Source organism: Eublepharis macularius, chromosome 11 (assembly GCF_028583425.1).
Source record: "Eublepharis macularius isolate TG4126 chromosome 11, MPM_Emac_v1.0, whole genome shotgun sequence".
Lineage (NCBI taxonomy): Eukaryota > Metazoa > Chordata > Lepidosauria > Squamata > Eublepharidae > Eublepharis > Eublepharis macularius.
The window spans coordinates 44754290-44774771 of record NC_072800.1 but is presented as its reverse complement, the minus strand read 5'-3'; the positions used below and the strand labels follow the sequence as shown (position 1 = coordinate 44774771).

Genomic DNA, 20482 nt, shown 5'->3' with positions numbered 1-20482 from the left:
CTTGTGATATATGTCCTGTTCTTTCCCCTCCCCTCCTCTTCTGTATTTGACCAGTTCGGATCAGGCATCTGATGAAGAGAACTTGATTCTCGAAAGCTTATGCTACAATAAAATAAAATTGGTTAGTCTTAAAGGTGCTACTGGACTCTTTTTGATTTTGCTACTACAGACTAACACGGCTAACTCCTCTGGAACTCTGCTGATGGAAATACTTTCCATAGCAGAAATTTCTCAATATTTTAATACTCTGATCTTCAAGATACTTTTATTATTCTCTGGGTTTTATTCTTTGATGTATTTTTTGAGTTCATCATTTTGCTGAAAACTATGCTGAGAAGTAGGATATAAAATAAATATAACAATTCTCTTTGAAGATGCTTGGTAGTTTAGTTCAATTGAAATACATACAAGAACAAAATCTGCATGTCATTGAAATGCTTTACCTGTGTGCAGATATCACATTATGGCTCCCTAAAGATCACCGTTTCCAAAACTGGGGGCTCAAGTCAGGATTTCCCCTTTCTTAACCACACAACATAAATATACTTCAAACTCTGACTAAAAGGGGACCCTTCATTAGCATTAACCTATGGGTGGCAGTGATATGCATAAAATGCTAAAGCATGGTTAAAGCAAACAAGGAAAGGAGGGAGGGTATTTGCTTCAGGGGCAAGGAGAGTCAGAATTTAAGACTGATTTTCAGGGAACCAGAATGGTACATTTATACCATTTTATTTGGTTTTTAGTAAAGCCACTTATCAACCATTTCTATTATAAATTATAGTATAAATAAGGTATCTTGAGTATTTCAGGAATGCTAGAAATGTTTAGAAGAAGAAAGATAATTGTGAGGGGAGTGATGAGCTCAAAGTAAAACAACCTATTTTTTATTGGAGTGGTAGGCATGTGACAAACATTATATGACAGGCAATGTATTAGCACTAAATGTAGTCAGATATGTGCAGCCATATATGGAACAGTTACTATAGCTAAAGCAGGGTGCACTCAGGCATTCCATTTAATCAAAGGAAAAACAAAAATGTGCACAAACTCAGCTTTTGTCAGTCTTGCACATTTACCTAGCTCTTCACAGCGCTTTCTCACATAAAGTGGAAACAAGAGTTTTAGAAATTAACAACAAATAGTAAATTAATGCATGAAGAACAGTAGTATAAGAAGATATTTTACAGAAATTCTTGTACAAATAATAACCTGCCAGAGCCCGAAAGGCCCTCAAGGTTCTGTGTTTTGCTTGCTGCAACTGATGACAACTCTAAAACACAAAGTTTGCATTTTGTACGCGTGCCCTTCTTCCGCAGATGTTAAGGTTGACTTAATTTTTGCAAAAGTGTATCTGAACTTAGCAGATAAAAATGAAGCTTTTCTTTTCTGTAACATAACTTAGTGTAAGTATTATACAACTGTTAATTCTAGTACCGTTTCAACCCTGGTCTGCTTAAGATTAAAAGTGCAGTTTTAAAAAATGTGTTTAGTAAACTAGATTTTGCGTTCTCAAAAAAAAAAGTCAAATGGCTAACATTTTTAACTATATGACTTTTTCATTTTTGGTTATTTTAAAATTGATAATAAATTGACAATTTAGTTCCCTAAATAAGTCCATGGAACTGAGATTATATCCAGTCACTCCATTAAAATACCTTTTTATAGAGTTTGGAGGAAGTTTTTATGTTCCTCATTTTATTCCTAAATAAATTTCAAGGGAATATAGCTGGAATCTAGTGAAATGGATTTTGAGTTGCTTTATTATAATTGCAGCAGATTTTCGTTCTGAGTTTGAGGGCTAGTAAAAAAAAATAATCTTCTTTCAAGGCAGATTTAAGACGCAATTAATTTTATGGCATATACAGTTTTATTCTATGTGATTACAGGGTTACCAAGTCCCCCAGTGGTAGCAGGAAATCCCCCACGCTTCTGCTCCCTGCCACCACTCATCTGGGCGGTGGGCGGGGGAAAAGGTGTGGGAATGGGCCTTCCAGGTGCACTCCTGGGCTGGCATGATGACATAACTTCACAGTGGGCGAATTTGGGCTCCAAACAGGCCATATTGGGTCTGTTTGAGGCCCAAATTGGCCCACTGCAGAGCAAGCACTCCTGCACCTATATAACATCACCTGAAAGTGATGTCACTTGAAATGATGTTGTCATGCAGATGTGTGCGTGTGCTCTGGGCGTGACTCAGAGAAGATGCATCTTCCCTGCATCTTCCCAGAAATTTGACCTAAAAGCGAGACTTGAATAAGGGCCTTTCACTTCTTAGGCCAATAATGAAGAGGTGCAGTTCCCGCATAAGGCTAGCCAAGTACATGAATTACACTGATCATATTACTACAGTGGTAAACATATACCTAATGGCTTTTTGGTCCATCTTCATCTATGTGTTCAGAAGAATCAAGTGAAAGTGATAAGCCTTTTCCTGGAATGTATAATCTTCAAACTAGGTGGAGAATCACAATGCTTCCCCATTTAAGACAAACGTTCATGTCCGTACAAACCCAGCATGCTATGTTTCACGCTAGTAATTACATCATTTGTTTAAGGCATTGGGAGCGTTTTTATGAAGAAGCATTCAAACGTGCAGTCCGTCACCTGTAGCCTGATATGCTACAGTGCAGAAAAGGCTTCATGTAGGGACTTTCTATGCCACATATCCTGGGGAACCAGCCCAACACAATTCCCCATAGGTGGCCCAGAAGTCCAAGGGGCTTGGTGGGCAGTACTGGCACTGGACCAAGCCACTATGATATGAACCCACTGTCTGGAAAGACTTGGTCATATGTTTATAATGGCTTGTTTTCTGAACCCCTTGTCACTATAAGCAAGAATAGAATACTTGTAGGAAGTCCAACCCAACAGGAAGAATCTCTTCACCACACTATCTCATATCACAAAAGACAGCATGCAACACAGATCTTTAATGTACATCTGCTTGTGAGAATAAGCCAATTTATATTTTTTATTTCATTTTCATGAAAGATAATTTTAATGCTTTAACAGCTAGTCAATTCTTCAGTAGGATTATGGAGGGGAAACCCCTGAAGTGTAACTACATTGATAAAGTGATAGAAAAAGGGATTTATTGTGCATAAAAATTCTATCTAATGATATCACAAGCCTTTCTAGAGCTTGAGGCAAGTGCTGTATGCTGCTCTGGAAAAAAAAATCTGATTTTTGCTAATGAAATAAAGTTCCTTCTTTAAAAGCTTTAAGGGATGTGAAATATCAGGCCTTAGACCTGTCTGACAACAAAACCAGCCATTACCTGTTCCAGCCCTCAGGCAAGTGTCATCTAATGGCCAAGTAAACAGAGTGTTACATATCAAGGGCAAGAGGGAAGTTGTTGTTACACCTTATCAATTATATTTCTAACAGGTCAATGGAGCGGAGATGGGGAGGGGACACAATCTTATTAGACATTTATTAGAATTTCCTTTAGCTGAATACAAGCTGAATCACAAACCTATTTTTAAAAACATTTATCTCCATTTCCATGCTTCATATGGAAAGAGCTGGTGTAAAGGGCAGGGAAGAACTAAATCTTAATGTTCAAAATGGTGTTGTTAATAATAAACCATCAAAAGGCAGGAAAACAGTATCCAAAACTAATACAGTTGATACCAATAGCATGACCAAGAATGTCATGCTACAGAATGATAGATCCTTCTGTTAGTGGCAGATGCTCTTCTTGCTTCCCTAAATACTTATGCTTACAAGAGATTAATCTGTTCAAGATACATTCCTGCCTTGTAACTTAACATACTATGAGAAACACTTTTTCAATGCATGAGCATTATTCTTTCAAGGGAAGAATGAGGGGGCTATATTGTTACAAAATGGAATTTCACCCTTGAGGGTGGAATGTTATAGACAGGTCTAGAATATAGAATTATTAACAGAGCTAACTTATTATAAGAAAGAGCAACCAAAAACAATGGATTTGTAAAGAACTGGATACTATTCATTGGATACTGGAATTTGAAGCCTTATATAATTTCTCTGATAAAAATAAAATTATAAAAAACAAAAGGCACAGTCTTCTAACTATGATGTATATACCGTTTCTCAATGAATATGCATTATTCATTCAGAGGAAGGCTGAATGGGCTACATCATGAAAGCTTTATACCTCCCAAAGCATGGAGGCCAATGGAGGCCAACCTATAAAATAGAGAATCCCTAACTATGTACACATTTTTCTTCTAAGTATTGAATAATACCACAATCTGACATCAAATATTTTAATCCAACTTTTTATACATATCCTGTTTGGTCGTCTAACATAGAAAAGAGAAACCACTTTTCAATTCAGAAATAGTTTTGACTCTGTTCTTCAAACAACACATTTGTAAACAGAGTGCATGTTACATTACAGCAGACTGCCTGGGAGGCAGGGCATTTTGCACAGGCACGGCATCATTCTAGTGGGTATATATTGGCACAACCAGGGAATCTGTAGTTCAGAGAGAACTATGAGTGACCGTTCCTATCCATAATATTGAGATTTTTTCTTAATTAAAAAAAATAAAAACAAAAACAGGCTACATAAAAATCAGTTTCTGGACATGCAGCATCCAAGCATGGTAAAAAAATACAAACTGATACCCTGGCATTTGCTTCATGAAAACATACAGTGATTATACCTTCACTTCAAAATATATAGCCATAAACAAATAATTATATGTTTCCATGAAGCAAAACTGATCATTTTTCTTCATGCACGAAAATTGTCCATTCAGAAACTGATTTAAAAAGAAGCCTTAAAAAAAAGAAGCCTTAAATTCAAAGGTGTGACTACAAACCAGAATGTTTAAGACATTAAAAAAAACACTATAGCAGTTTTTAGGGAAAACAAAAAACAAAAAGTCCCCTACCAAAAAAAATATGTGAATTCAAATATTTTACTATGATGAAGTTGGGAATGTTAACCAAATACTATGATACAAAAAATTCATACAAAGTCAAAAATTTCATCTCTAGATAATTTTTAAACAGCCTGAACGACAACACTCAAAATTAAGTCTGCTACAAAGCACAATCAGATTTCAGACCTATCTTATAGATAGCCAGACACTTCCTTCCTCCACCTTTACGAAAAAAGGCTTAGAAGGGTGTGACTGCTTAGGGATCACAGAGCTAGAGCTTGAGCATAGGACATTCCAAGAAGGCAAGAGCATTAATTGGAATGCATCCATTTTTTCCTTATACAACATTATTCCTCTTTGCTCTATAATTAGTAACAGAAGCAATATCAGTAATGCAAAATCAGATTTCGGCTGGCTAAGTAAGGCTTGTTTTGGTAAGAAAAATACAAGAGAATTTAAACTATAGTTTTATATCATATAAAATTATCTTTTAAAATTAATGATGGTGGATACTGAAAGTGCTATAAGTAAAAACTTGGATAAACAACAGGTCCTCAGTTTATTCATTTTATTTAGACCCCACTTCTCTCCCCAGCAAAGGCCCAAAGTGGCTTACAATATTCTCCCCTCTGTTTTATCCTTATAACAACTCTGTGAAGTAGGATAGCCTGAGCAAGAGAGACAAGGTCACCCAACAATCTCCCAGATCCTACTCTAACCACTACACTATGCTGGCTGTTTACACATGCATCATTCCTACATCTGTGGACAAGCAGCAACAATATTGCAATAGCATGCCAAATTATGAAAGATATTACATCAACTGATAACTTATTTTCTACTGACACCAAATAAAATAAAAGCAGAACTACACCTTCAATTCTGTGCACGCTTGCTTTGAAATAAATTCCACTGAACAAAGTACAATATGCAGAGTAAATATGCACAGGAGCAGGCTGCATATTTTATACCAATCTGCAGTCTCTATTATAAAGTGGTACAAAAAGGGCACATACGTGCATACTAGTTATATTTAAGATTCCTATTTCTTTCTTTCAAAAGCACAAACAAGTTTACACAGGATTCCCAGACAGTCTCACACTTGGCAACATTAAGCTAAGGAGGTCTTCTCATGTCAAGAAATAATGACAACCTAAAAACCCAAGGAACGTATTTGCCCAGTAAGATTTGCAAGCATACTGCCAGAATGGTTTCCAACAACAATATACATGAAATTATAAAATATCAGCAAGCCCAGAGAAAATTTTCTGCTAAACTTGTGTTTTGTGTGAGTATCATTCTTCTAAACAGGGGAGGAATAATTATTACTGATTTGTATTATTTTATAACATACTTATATATGCACTAGATAAAATTTCTTCTTTATCCTTATAATTTGATCCTCACCAAATGTGAGATGGAAGAGTCATTTATTCCAATGAGATTTAATTTCAAGTATGTTTGAGCAAACCCTCTGCACTCAACTCAAACACAATTCAACATATACAAAATCACTTTGCAACCTTTCCAGCCATGAATAATATATGGTATAGAAGATAAGAAGAGTTATAAACCAGGAAGTTTTCAGTTTAAATCTTACCTGAGCTTAGTCCTATCAAAAAACAAACAGGAGTCTTGTAACACCTTAAAGACTAACATGATTATAATAACAACAACAACAACATTCTATTTATATACCGCCCTTCAGAACAACTTAATGCCCACTCAGAGTGGTTTACAAAGTATGTCATTACTATTCCCACAACCATCACCCTGTGAGGTGGGTGGGGCTGAGAGAGCTCCGGGAAGCTGTGACTAGCCCAAGGTCACCCAGCTGGCTTCAAGTGGAGGAGTGGGGAATCAAACCCGACTCTCCAGATTAGAGTCCTGTGCTCCTAACCACTACACCAAACTGGCTCTCAGTGGGTCATGTACAGTGCACCCACAGAAGGATATAACTCTGCTTTTGATTCCAGTATGAACTTTTGTGTACTAAAGTCGACATGGTCAGATGCATAACATCATGAAACATGGCTAGTAGGCTACTCTTCTGGAATTATGACCTTTCAAGTAGCCTTAGACATTTTCAAGCCAGGAACTCTCACTTTCAAACTTTGTAAACCAGGATAGTATTGACGTGGCTTATAAAGTTGTTGTAAGGATTATCAAATTTATATGGATTACAGAAAGCCAGACATCACATCCATTGTCGAGCACTTTACCAAGAGTCTTCTACTGCCTTAGTTAAGGTGTGATGCTACTATTAGCTTGTCCTGCCATAGCTGGAGGGAGTATACTTGTATACCTGCTATGGCAGGACACTGAAGTTCTTCCACCTGCTAGCTGCAGACAGTGTCTCTTACAGCCTTACAATTTCTCTTGGATGAAATTTGATCATGATATGTTGGTAAAGGTCTATGTAACCCCCATTCAATTTCTGTACCACTTGCCTTTACTTCCAACCACCATCTTCCTCACTATTATTTCCCCTCTAGACTCAGTTCAAACTAACAGTATGGAAATCCCTCTAAATTTCACCAGCATGTTGTTTTTTTCTACAAAAGAGCATGTATGGCCCACACAACCGGTAAACATGGTAATTAAATCACTTAAAGGAGCTACACTGAGCTCATTAACAATAATCAGAGAGAGAGAGAGAGAGAGAGAGAGAGAGAGAGAGAGAGAGAGAGAGAGAGAGAGAGAGAGATCTGTACTAAGAAATGATATTAAAAAGCTATTCTCCGCTGTGTGCAACTCTATGGGAAAAAATGGTGGCCGGAGGACTAAAAATACGCTTACAGTGCAATCCCAAGCAGTGTTACTCCAATTTAAGCCCACTGATTCTCTGCTTAAGACTGCACTGTTAATACATTACACCGAAAACACAGGACACTTGTAATGTAAATACAGATATACTTTCATGCATTATTGAAAGAATTTAAAAACGGGATACATGCATATTTAAAATTAAAACTTCTTTTCTTTACACATGCATACAACAGCAGCAGGAAACTCTTCAAAAAGCTTTAAGTAGTATGTGTGAACCTAATCAACAGCACTTTAGAAATGGACGAGTTCTGGTAAGTTTCTGATTTTCTTTTATAGATAGGTAACACACATCATCTGTTCACTAAGGAGAATGTTCACTTTTAGGAAATAGCATTTTAAACTAATTTGGTGTATTTAACACATAATCAAATCCACTGATAGTCTCAACAAATTCAAGAACCTTTTAACCATTGTGATATACAGTAGATCGTGATAAAGCAGTAGAAAAGAGCAAGAGTTCAGTAGCAGCTATAAGACTAACAAAATTTGTGGGTTCTGAAGAAGTGAGCTGTGACTCACAAAAGCTCATACCTTTCCACAAATATTGTTAGTCTTACAGGTGTTACTGGACTCTCGCTCTTTTCTACTGCTACCGACAGACTAACACAGCTACCCATCTTGATCTATCTCCAATTAAAGTAGTTACATTAAGCAGTTCTAAGATTTGAGATGAAAACCCAGCAAAAGCCCAGCTTCATACAGTATAATATGAACGTGAACTTTTTCAGAAGGTAAAACAAATGTAACATCTTTTAACAGCTGATCAAGTGGTTAGGTGAATTTGTTTTCTGGCAAAAAAAAAATCCAGGAGTATCATCAACAGAAACCTCATATCAATGTTGCTTGTAGTGTTTTATTATTTATTGCATATTATGCTAAGTACCTGCGAAAGGGGACATTCCTTGGCCAATGAACTCTGGTTCATATCCTTCAGTAAGTCCTTCAGAGCATTTCGTACCGTTGTGTGAGACCACTGTTCAGGAGGCAAGTCTTCTAGTTTAGGGCAACTATTTGAGACATAGATTAGAAAAGGGATTATTACAAGATTGCATTCTGCTGCAGAACATTCCTTTAAGACAGACAGATTTCATTTTGCGCATCAAGCAGATGCATCTGGAGATTGCTCTCAGTCTCCTGATTGTTCCGATTAGTTAATTACTTTATACAACACATCTGCTGTATTGATGCATGAATTATACATCAGCTGCATGTGGCGACTATTTTTTCATGTTACTTCTACCTTCCTGCTCTGATGCGCTTGGTAAAACAATTTAAGGTGTAATGCCTTCTCACAACTGATCATGAAAAGAATTAATATATTAGTCTCCCCCCTCTTTTAGTTACCCTGAAATTTAAAAACCTAGGCTGCAACAATAACAGTGAACAAGTCATTCTTTTTCAAAATGCACACAGATGGTGCTGTTCATGATATGCAAAAATATTTTTCTCTTAAGTAAACTTTATGTAAAATGCCTTCTTGTAATGCATCATTTAATTGACTAAAATGCAATATACTTTTAATGAGATACCAAAAGAAAAGCTCTGAATCGGAGCTATGTGAATATAAGGTTTCTACAGTATAGTGGAGGGATTTTTTTCTTGAAAAACCGCAGCAACAAAATAATACAGGTATTATCCTGTGGCTTGCATGCTTAACTCAGCAGGAATTGAATATTTGCGATATTACATGTACAAGTTCTAAATGACTAAGCGGCTAGCACCCTGCATGACATACCTGTGCAATTGGATTTTCAGTGTGACCACATGATATACATCTTGCAGCATATCAGCTACTGTAGCATCAGGGGCATCTGTCACATAGGAGAGAGGAACTGGATTCCATTTCCCAACTTGAATTAGTCCTACAAAAAAAATTGTTTAAGAAAAGGAGCTTTTGAAGAGCCATAATTTTAAAACAAAAGAATCCGCAACTATGGGGACTGTTTTCAAATACATTGTTTTTAAGCTATAAAATAGCTGACAGAAAATTATTTCTATTACAGCAACTGTTCATAAGTGGACTTACATAAGCCATAAAAAGAGTCCAGTAGCACCTAGTGCAGGATACTATTAAAAACTGTGGGAAATCCACAAACATCTTAAGAAATAAGGAGGTGGGGAAACCCCTCTGTCCTGTAAGAAAGCTGATTCTCCAATGCTTTTTTTACTAAAATGTGTTCTACAGGTTCTTGTGCATCATTAGTGGTATCGATTTTTTAGGCTGGTAGAGCATACTAACAATTGTGCTGCAGGCATTTACAATAACATTTCATAGAACATAATAGATTCTAATAAAAACACATTTAAGGAGAAAGTGAAATATCTTTTTACTGTGTTGCAGATTATAAACACCAATGCAGCCCATCCTCCTACTCTTAAAGTAAATAAAAATTATTTTATAATTTATCAAAACATATTTACCTTTTGCTTGGGCAGCAGAGCTATGAGAATATCCAAGGGATAGCAATGCCATTTCAATCAGCTGGTTGAACAGCATATCCTTTCTTACCAAAACAAATTCTGCATGCTCCTCCTTACAATCGTACTCAATGGAGTTTTCATAATGTTCCACTACACAAAAAACTGGAAGCATGGTTCCTGTAATAATAATTTGAGGAGATTAAAATCTGCATAATACTTATTTGTGCTTTTTAGCTAGGTTGATTTATAAAAAAATACATAGTTGAAATACTACCAACAGGTTCCTGCCAGATATAGGTTAAATCACATTTAAAAATGTATTAAAACATTATGAGAGAATAGGTTTTACTCTGATTTACAATTCAGTAGCTGCTTATAGTACTAATGTTAGTTGCAGAGAAAAAAGGTTGGCTGTTCATATCCTATGGTGATTTGTTCTATGAGCCTGCAGTATGACCACTTTAATACGTACTACAGAAGCCTTTAGAGCAAGCCATTGCAATGCTGTCTACATAATTCAGTTTACAATAAAACTTTCTTAGTTGTGCCAGAAATACCAAATTACTAATTGTTATAAAATTTCACCTTTGTCTGGCTGTTCTTCAAATTTCACATTAACAAAACTGCAAGAAAACCCAATCCATCCTAATGATAATTGATTTTATTGTTTGGGAATAAGCACGACACACTCAAGCTACATATAAAAAGATACACATTTTGAAAGGGGGAAAGGAATGCTAATGATTTCATTCATTTTGTAATAAATCAAGTTATTGTAATATATGCCTTAAGTACCTATATACATATAAGGCCAAATTTTTAGATTCTAACTTCAAGACAATTGTTCAATTCCCTGTTTACATTGGTAGAGACCCCACTGTAGTCAAGAGGAACCAAAGGTTTATGAATCATACATGTCACTGATCAAAGAGTTATAAAAGCAGTATCAGTGAAACATGCTAGGCCTCTTAAAAATTACAATATTTGCAAATCTTAGAATGCAAGATGCCCATGCTTTGCTTTAATCTGATCTAGATATAAAAGACGAATTGACCTTTGTACATGCAGTACCATTCAAATAACACTTGCTATATAAAGGAGCTGTTCTCATGAAATTATAACTGAGGACTTCAAGGGAAGGGGGGAAGCAGTGTGTAAATATAACACCTACACTCACTAATCCACAAAAAAAACTTTCATTGTCTTCAGTGATACAGATCAGGTCCCTTGGTGACAAAAAGGGTTAAACAGATCCTGCACAGAAGCTGTCTCAAGGCAGACTGCCAGAAGGACATGATCTTTAGCATAAATGATGGCAAAGGTTACTTTAACAAGACACCCAGGATCGCCAATTAGTCCTAAAACATTCATGCCTCTGCAAAGGGACAAGGCAGTACTTATTATTTAATCTCATTCTATAAAAGGTATAACACACATACTCCCGTTGTAAAACTGATTTACTGATAACATCAGTATATCTTGTGCTAGAATCCTTTTGTTTGATCTGTACTCTTATACACTGCAAAATATTACAATAAAAGTCACCTTTCAATAATACGCATCTCGACTATATCTTCAGTGATCTGTTCACCAAAGAGTATCTGGCAAGCCAAGGTAAACTAGGCTTGCTTGGAATGGTGCACAGACTCTCCCCGGTTTGCTGAATACGCTCAGCATGGAACACAAGCCCAAATGCTGTTGCCAATATTTTGCAGCTCACAGTGAAATGCATCTCAGGAAGAAAAAAGACCAGAGAAAGAATATAACAGACTGCCGACTTCTTCCTTGGTATTAACGAAGCTGTAGGAAATAATGCAAAATGCCAAACACTCCAAAATGCACTTGTGAAGCACGTTTTATCCAAGCTCTGATTAGGTATTGGAACTATCACAACCCAAACTGAATAATGCAAAAACAAAACCTGGTACCACTGTTAACTCCTTTGTAAGATCTACATAAATTCACATGTGCCATCCTTGAGAAATATAATGCTATATATGCTTTCTCTACCCATTTCCTTCTAACTGGCTACAAAATATGAAATTTTATTAGAAAACAAAGCTGAACCAATCTCAAAGCTAAAACACCTTGCCTCTACCTCCACCAAGATAAATTTCCCATCATATAGGTGTAAAGCTTTATTGTTCAGCACTTTGTGAAAGGCCTACGAGTTACCAATCACATATACAAGTTGCCTTAAAAAAGCAGTGCCGTTTGGACAGTCTTCAATTGACTGTAGCTACCAAAAAGATATCATCTGACTACACATGTTAAATCTCCACAAGCTGACACTACTGCCCTTCTATTAAATGTGAAAAATGTTAGACAGGAGACCACAATCTCAGCTGGCTGATCACACTTGCAAGTACTTGGCAAGCCCTCCAAGTACAGCAACTTTATAACCTTCTAGTATTAAAGAGGAAAGCACTGGTCAGTGCTCAATGCTAAAAATACAGCATGATTTAAACCTGAAAGCAGTGTTAGAGGTTTTGCTGAAGGTTTATGGGTCTATGTAAACAGCACGTCTGCCATAAGAAGCAGAGAAGTCTGTAGAATCCTTGTCTAAAACTGTCCTGACATTAAAGTTTGCTGTGCAAATAGCACATAATACCAGAGACAGCTGAAATCTCCTATTTAGGAATTTATGGAACTTATATGTTTGCAGGCGTCAGAAAGTCGTTTTTATATAGCCCCAGTGCATCACAGTACAATATTAATGCACTCTGTTTAAAAAGCAGCAATAAATTATATTTTTAATGCCTTACCCTGGCTTTCTTAAGATGCATACATTCTTGGCAAACAATCAATAAATAGGGTAATCATGAGCAGAGGCCAAAGAATTTGCTGAAGTGCTGTTTTTCCATTTTTAATAGATACAGATCTAACAATACGGACTGCTGTGTCTGTTCATTCCAAGATCAATATATTCTTTGTTTTCGCCAATCCAAGGCAAAAAATAAATGATTGTATGATAAATGTTATGCATCAGAAAGAAATGCCAGTGCCTTCTAACTGTGTGTTTAATTGTCTTGGTTGAATTTTACACTAGCTTAGCAAATGCAAAAAAGAAATCTGAATTATAAACATACAGCAATATATACTAAAGGGGAAAAAGTGTTAAAACTATGGCTGCTGTAGGTTTGGACCTAGAAACTGTGTATAATATTTGTGTTAAAAGTATTTGTAACACAAATACAAGCATACACATACATACCACAATCAGTCACTGGCTCTAAAAGCGTCTTTTTCTTGTGAGAATGTCTAATTACAGTAAACCAGTCACTGAACAATACGACACCCAAGTTGTTCATTGCTCAGTAATGAATTGTACTTAAGGAAACAAAGTGCGAAAAATGGTCATCATAAAGGAGTTTTCCACAGAACACCAAAAAAGCTTTGCATCACTTTCCTGAAGCCAACTAACAAATGTTTTAGAATGGCTGCTGACCTTACAAATGTGGACCCTTGTCATAAAAGAAGAATAAATTTGGCTGCTTCAGGTATCTGTTATTCATTCATGTGCTACAAAATAGTGTTTTGCTCAAAAACTAAGTTTATTATAATACAAATTATCTTTGACTGATAGTATTATCTAGTCTCAGCAAGGCAGATAAAGCTGATAAGTCCCCTCACTATAAATATATATATATTTATTTTAAAAAGACTCCACCCTACAAAGTAAGATGCTCCACCCAAACATACAGTTCAAGTTTCCAAGTGCCATTTCCATTTGAGCTAAGAATGAGATACTTGTAGAACAAAAAAATTTAATCGCGGAAGATGAATCATCCAAAATCTCAGAAGTATATTTCTTTTCCTAAAAGAAACTCTATATTATCCAAAAATTAATGTTCCATATTTAGAATTATTATATTACCTTTTCTAGCATGTGTTTTCATCAGATGTCCAGAGTGTTTTAAAGGCACTCCTTGCATTTTAGCTCCCGTACTTCCAAGTCTTCCTCTTCCTAATGGGCTCCCATTCTGCTCCAAGCGGGAAATTTTGGCTGGTGGACCCTTCGGATCGCTTACATTGTTAGACATTTCTGAATGTTCTTTCCCCTGAGTTGTCTCGTTCAAATGATCCATACTCAGTCCCGCCTCTAAAGATCACCTGCCATGATTTAAAAAAATATATATATGTGTGTGTGTGTTGTATACGCGTGCGTAGATTTATGTAGGCAGCTTTACATATGTACATAATACATCTGTATAGCATGTTCATATAATATTAAATGTCTCTTACAGAAAAATACACTCCTGGGAAATTTACTTCATTCTCAAATTAAGTGAAATGTTTAAGATTTTCTTAGCCTACTACTTAGTTATTGACCAGTTTGCGCCTTAGGAATTCAAATGTGAGACTTGTAGGAATGACTGGTTAGTAGCATTTACAGACCTCTGAAGTGTATGTTCTAAGTTTATGATACAAATGCCTCACTTTTTTCTTTCACCAGGAGAAATCTTATGTTATTAAATTCCATAGAGAAAATAAAGAGAGCAAAAATCTATGCAACAGATTAATTAGAAATAAGAAATCTTGTATATGAATCTTCATAAACAAAAGTAAAGAAGCCTCAGTAGCTTCCAAGTTTCTGGGTAGATTTTTTAAGCACAGACATATCTGAAAAAGATAACTTTGACTCCTGGAAGCTTATACCCTGAAAATCTTGTTGGTCTCTAAGGTGCTGCTGGACTCAAATATCAGTCTATTTTCTACATGAAATGTTAATCAACTTCAGATAAATGATGCAGTAATACTTTTTTCATGTTATATAGCAGACTCTGAAACAACAGGTCTATGTAATCTTATAAAAGTCATATAAAGGAAACCATGGAAAGTTTCTTTAGACAATCAGAACTTGGGGATCCAGTGAAAAATTTAGAAACATTTTAGCACTTAAGAAATTTACGTGATGCATAATTAAAGAATGGCTGAGGTGCAAAATCAAACAATAAAACTACATATAATTTGTATGTAAAACTGAAGTAGAAATCCCTGTTTCACGTTTTTTCCAAAATGATACATTGTTTAGAAAGACTCATGGTCTATGCTAACATAGAAGACATATTACAGATAGTCAGGAAGTGCAGTAATACTGACATCCAGCAACCCCTGCCCCAAACACGTGAATGGGTCTTGAAAATGGAGTGGAGCATCCAGTTGTACTTTTATTCTGGATGAATACTTGTTTTGCAAGTCTCTCACTGCCCCCCCCCCCCGCCCTGGCCACCCAGTCCACATTGATTTCCCCACTATTAAGAACAAGTTAACCAACAATTTATGAAGCAGGATTTGCATTTTTGAACATAAATACTGCAACATGGGCTGGTCACATAGAAAAAGCAGCATTAATCCAATAACAAGCACTTTCAAATGAACTGCTAATGCATCACTTTTTTTTTTAGCTCTGACAAGGTCTGCATGTTGGTAGCAATGCTGTATATTCTCATTGTAATTTGTTGCTTGTTTAATCATAGGCTGCTTTGTCTTTCATAACAACTGTGTTAATCTGAAGGTTTAGAAACAACCTTAAGAATGCCAGCTGAATAACTATAAAGTTTAGAATATAATGGTTATTTATCCTTACACTCTAGGGTGACATGCTGAGAACCAAAGGTTTACCGTTGATTGTGGTCCCATCTGTTTTTGGTTATGAGTCTCATTAACAATAAATATGCCTACTTTAATCACTTTTTTTTAATCAAGATTATTCTTTTTCATTACATTAACTGCTGTTTAACCCAAAACTGCACATCTAAATTACTAACATCTCCTGCATTTGGTACTGCTTTACCAGAACACTGTCTAACATTCTAGTATTACCTCTAGAATTAGTGGATTATCTCAAAATATCTTAAATAGGAAAAATCACAGTCAACTTAGCAGAAATCTCTACAACTGGGCACATACCTGCTTCAAGATTTTGGCTGGGAAAAGGTACCCATTCCATGCATAATTAACAGTATGTCATCCTCAACAAACAAAAATGGCAAGAATGCAATTCATTGTTTGCTTATTGTCTAAAAACAGGTTATTCTAAATTATTACAAAGGGCTAGCTATTAGTTTATTATAGCAAAATAAAACAAGTCCAGCAGCACCTTAAGGATCTACAACATTTATTACCACATGAGCTTTTGTGAATCACTGCTCACTTTGTCAGAAGCTGTGACTCAAAAGCTCACACAAAATAAATGTTAGTCTTTAAGGTGCCACTGGACTTTTGTTTTATTCATCTAAATTAGCCTTAGAACACCCATCCCTTCTGGATCCTTTATCTTGCTCATCTTGCAAAAAGTCTTTCTAAATGCACAAAATGAAACTAATGTTGAAGGCTAAAGTTAACTCCAAGGCTAAAGTTCATCAAAACCTGCCTGGAAGAGTGATGAACAGTGATCAGAATGACTGGACCAGTGCAACTGCTCCATGAAGTCAGCTATTATCTCAGGAAATTACAGCACTCAGAACTTCTGACAGTTTCACATTCACACATTTGTTTGACATAAAAGTTTTCAGTGCAAAAAACAAGTTGCAAAGTAGTTTCATAAACATAGGGAGATGACATACTAAGCATTCTTTGAACAGAATTCAATTGTTAGAATGAACAGTCTGCAAATAGAAGAGTATCGTACTGTATGTCCAACATTTCAAGAGTTAGCCCCCTCCCCTTTCTTCTCTTTCCCCTCCTCCTCCTCCTCTTCCTCCTCCTCCTCTCGCTAGATAAATCCCCTTAATCACATTTAAGAGAGGCTCTGTTCTTATCCATTCCATATGGCTGTCATAATCCAGGCCACGCTTTCACTATGACCTTTTAAAGAGACAAAGAAGCAAAACACTATCTAGAAACAGGAACACTGCAGTTGGAGTGAAATTTTATAAAAGACCCAAAAACTCACCACTTCAAAACTTGACAGCATATAAATAAGAGAAACAAAGGAGTTTTCCTTTGCAGCCCGATCTCTTGAAGAAGAAACAGCTCAAGACTGATGTTGTCTAAGTCCTTTTAAAAAAAATTAAGGAAATGCAAGGATACCTCTTTCCCAAAATTCTATTTTTCCTATGAGGGGAAAGGGTATTGGCCATGGGGAGAGGCAACAAGGGAAAGAAAAAGGTATTAGTCAGAATTGCAGAATGTTAGGTTTCTAATAATAGGGAATTAGGAATGTTCAAAATTTCATCACACAAGTGTAATGCTGGGAATAAAGTGTCTTTTCCTTTTTTAAAAAAGGGAATAAAATGGAAAAAAGCTATCCAGCCCAGCTCAGCATTTATTTTTTTAAAAGTGTAGATAAGGGGGGGGGGCAAAGTAGCTTTTCTGTCTAATGTTTTAAAAACAGAAAAAACTACTGCATTTGCCTCTTTGTTATTTCTAACAAGACACCGCGCGCACACACACACAAAATACAACTGAGGACCTGCCTTCCTCCCCCCCAAAACTAATCCTAAAACTTTCTGCATAAAGCCTCAAAGATGTCACAGAAAAAGAAACCTAAGAACAGAAACATAAAAGGATATTAAGAAGTTGCAAGTAAAGGCACTAAAAATCCAGTTTCCCTACTGCCCTTGCTTCTTATTTAAAAATAATAATAATAATAACGCAGAGGACCTCTCCTTCCTCATTTAGCCGGAGAGATTGCGTTTGGGAAAGGGAGGGGGAGCGGAAGGAAACGCAGTCACCACCAAAAGTAAAAAAAAATAAAAAAGGAAAGAAAGCACACACTGGGAAGAAGATAATTAAAAAATATATACAAATCTACTTCCGAAGAGTTAGGTTAAATGATGCTGTAGGGGGTGATGGGGGGCGAGGAAATCAGGTTACCAAAAAATAAAATAAAATAAATCCTGTGAGCTTTCAAAATTCTTGACGTCCCCGGCTGGATATTATTGTTATTTAGGCCGGTTTGGTGGTTGTTGCTGGATGTTACAGGGATGTGTGTGTGAGTGTGTATCCCCGGACGTAGCTTGCTTTGCTCGCTCTCCCCCTCTCTCGCTCGCTCGCTCTCTCTGTCCCCATTAAATTATTAGTTGACTCATCACTCCTCCTCCTGCTCCTGCTGCTGCCGCCGCCGCCGCCGTCCCTTGCTCATGTTCCTTCCTCTCCGCTATTACTTGCTGCTGCCGCCGCCGCCGCCGCTTCTTCCTCCTCCTCCTTCTCATTTTAATACAAAATAACACCGAGGGCCACCGGCTTTTAAAAAACGTGTATACAACCCGAGACAGGAGGAGGACGTAGCCTCCCTGCTGCTGCCTGGAGCTCTTCCCCGGCGGGCCCGGATCATCCGACGCGTCCTGGGAGGGAGAGACTCACAGACAAGCTGGAGGAGGTGGTGGCGGGTGGAGGAAACCGGGAGGAAACGGGGGGGGGGGAGGGAAGAAAGGGCATCTAGAAGGGGTGGAAATGGGAATTGGATTAAAAAGGGGGCTGGAGGGTTAAGGTTGAAGGGGGAGGGGGGTTAAAACCAGAAAGCGGGGGGGGGGGGAGCGAGCGAGGCGAAGGGAGGGGAGAAGAGAGAGCCGAGGGGTGTGCGATTTCCGGCACAGGGCGCGCAAGAATTTGTAATCAGCTTGATTAGTGTGAGGCGGCTCTACATTTATTACACACAATACCCAGAATAACAGGGAGCAATGCGAGACCGAGATGCTGGCGGCGGCGCGAGGCGAGCGATTCGAGAGTACGGAACGGGCTAACTAGAGGGACAGGCCGTAAGCGTGGCCGTGCCCGCGCCCGTCCCTGTACGGCGAGAGTGGGCGCCCGGGCAAAGGGGACTCTGAGGATGGGGAGGGGGCAGATTTGAGGAGGGGGGGAGCAGGGATGACAGTCCTATTGATCGTGCCGTCCCCCCCCCCCCCAAAATCCTGCTTTGCCAACCCCAGCCGCAACCTTAGCCGACCGGGCGAGGGCACATCCGCCCCAGATGTCAAGGCGAAAAGAGGCAACTTCTGGAGCCAGCGGCGGCGGCGCTTGGCACTCGCGAGAGGGCAGCGCGAACCCAACAGACTTGGAAACAAAGTAGAGATCGAAAGAACGTGGGCATCTGCAGAGGCAGGGAGATGTGCAGAGATGGAGGATGGAGAGCAGGTGCGCGCAAGGCAAAGGAGCATATGGCAGGCAGTCATGGTTCCATGGTGAGGAAGACGCAGGATGGAGAGAGTGTATTCTGCTGTGGGGGGAGGCTGACGACGACTAAGAGGCGAGAGTTCTCCCTCTGCGAAACTTGCAGGAACGCCTGTCTCTCCTACTGGGAAGTCGTGAACAGACCGGCCCCTCTGGTGAAATTCACCTGCCCATTCTTGTAGAAGCAGACAGAATAGCAAACTGCCAGTGTCCATGCTACTAGTATAACACAGGCCTTCATTGCATGCTACTTCCTTCAGAGTCTCCACAAACTCCGTTCTGTAAATGAAAAGGGTGATCTCATAATGCTTTACTTTGGAACATGCAACTGAGCAGCAGAATCGATGTCATTAGGGCAAGGAGTCACTGAATCCAGATTGCTCCCCCTAAGGAGCTTTAACGTCACTCACTGGCAACTGTTGGATATTATGGCTCAACTCTAGAATTCCATGCCTGGCATTGTAAACGGACTTAAGCCAAGCTGTTTAACCCCTCTTTAAGACGCGGATGAAGCGTTTTGTTGATTAATAATTACTCATATAGAGTAGGGCTGCCAGGTCCCCAACCATGGCGAAGGATATCCCTACCCCCTGCCGCCGTTCATCTGGCTGGTGGGAAGACAGGTGAGCAGAGTAACAGGCCTAATGGTGTTACTTGCAGTTTCACCTGGAAACTACAGTGTCTCAGCAGGGCCCCAAACACAGCAAATACGTTTTCAGCCTGCTGAGATGCTGTACCTTCCGGTTTTATCCGGAAGTGACGTCATCAGGCCTGTGGAGCCTGCATGCAGCCTCCTCCAGCCTGCCTCTGCTCACTTGGAGAGGGGGGATCAGAACTCCTTTACCCTCTGCTTTTCTGGTAAAGGTCCCTTGCAACCCTCAATAGAGTATTCAGTTATCAAAGTATTCATGATCTAGCCTGTAAGGTAGGCCACAACTGAGTCCATGAAGCTGCCTTCTTCTGAGTCAGAGTCATGGTTTATCAAGGTCAGCACTGTCTTGTGTGACAGGCAGCGGCCTCCTGGATCTCAGGCGAAGGTCATTCACGTTCACTTTCTGCTTAATTTTTTTACAAAAATAGTAATGTCAGAGGTTGAACCTGGGACCTTCTGCTTGCAAAGTAGATGTTCTACCACTGAGCCATGGCCCCTCCCCCTACTTATCCAGTCACTGCTGATGGCTGAGAGTGAGAGACTTGTCTAATACCACTTAGTTAATCTGTGGCTTTACTGTGTG

The 20482-nt window shown here is 38.3% G+C and overlaps 1 protein-coding gene across 5 annotated transcripts in view; it reads right to left on the bottom strand.

Moving 5' to 3' along the window:
• The window catches only part of SATB1 (SATB homeobox 1), a 125466-nt gene that overhangs the window by 76675 nt on the left and 28309 nt on the right, over positions 1–20482 (bottom strand). For 4 of the 5 annotated variants that reach the window (XM_054992054.1, XM_054992055.1, XM_054992056.1 and 1 more), the window contains exons 1-5: positions 17029–17839; positions 14008–14243; positions 10131–10307; positions 9445–9571; positions 8593–8716 (exon numbers count right to left, since the gene is read on the bottom strand). In XM_054992054.1, the coding sequence (XP_054848029.1) occupies positions 8593–8716; positions 9445–9571; positions 10131–10307; positions 14008–14218 (639 nt within the window). In that variant the 5' untranslated portion in view covers positions 14219–14243; positions 17029–17839. Of the gene's footprint in view, positions 1–8592; positions 8717–9444; positions 9572–10130; positions 10308–14007; positions 14244–17028; positions 17840–20482 lie in introns of those variants that run through there. The other variant, XM_054992058.1, reaches the window with a different exon arrangement.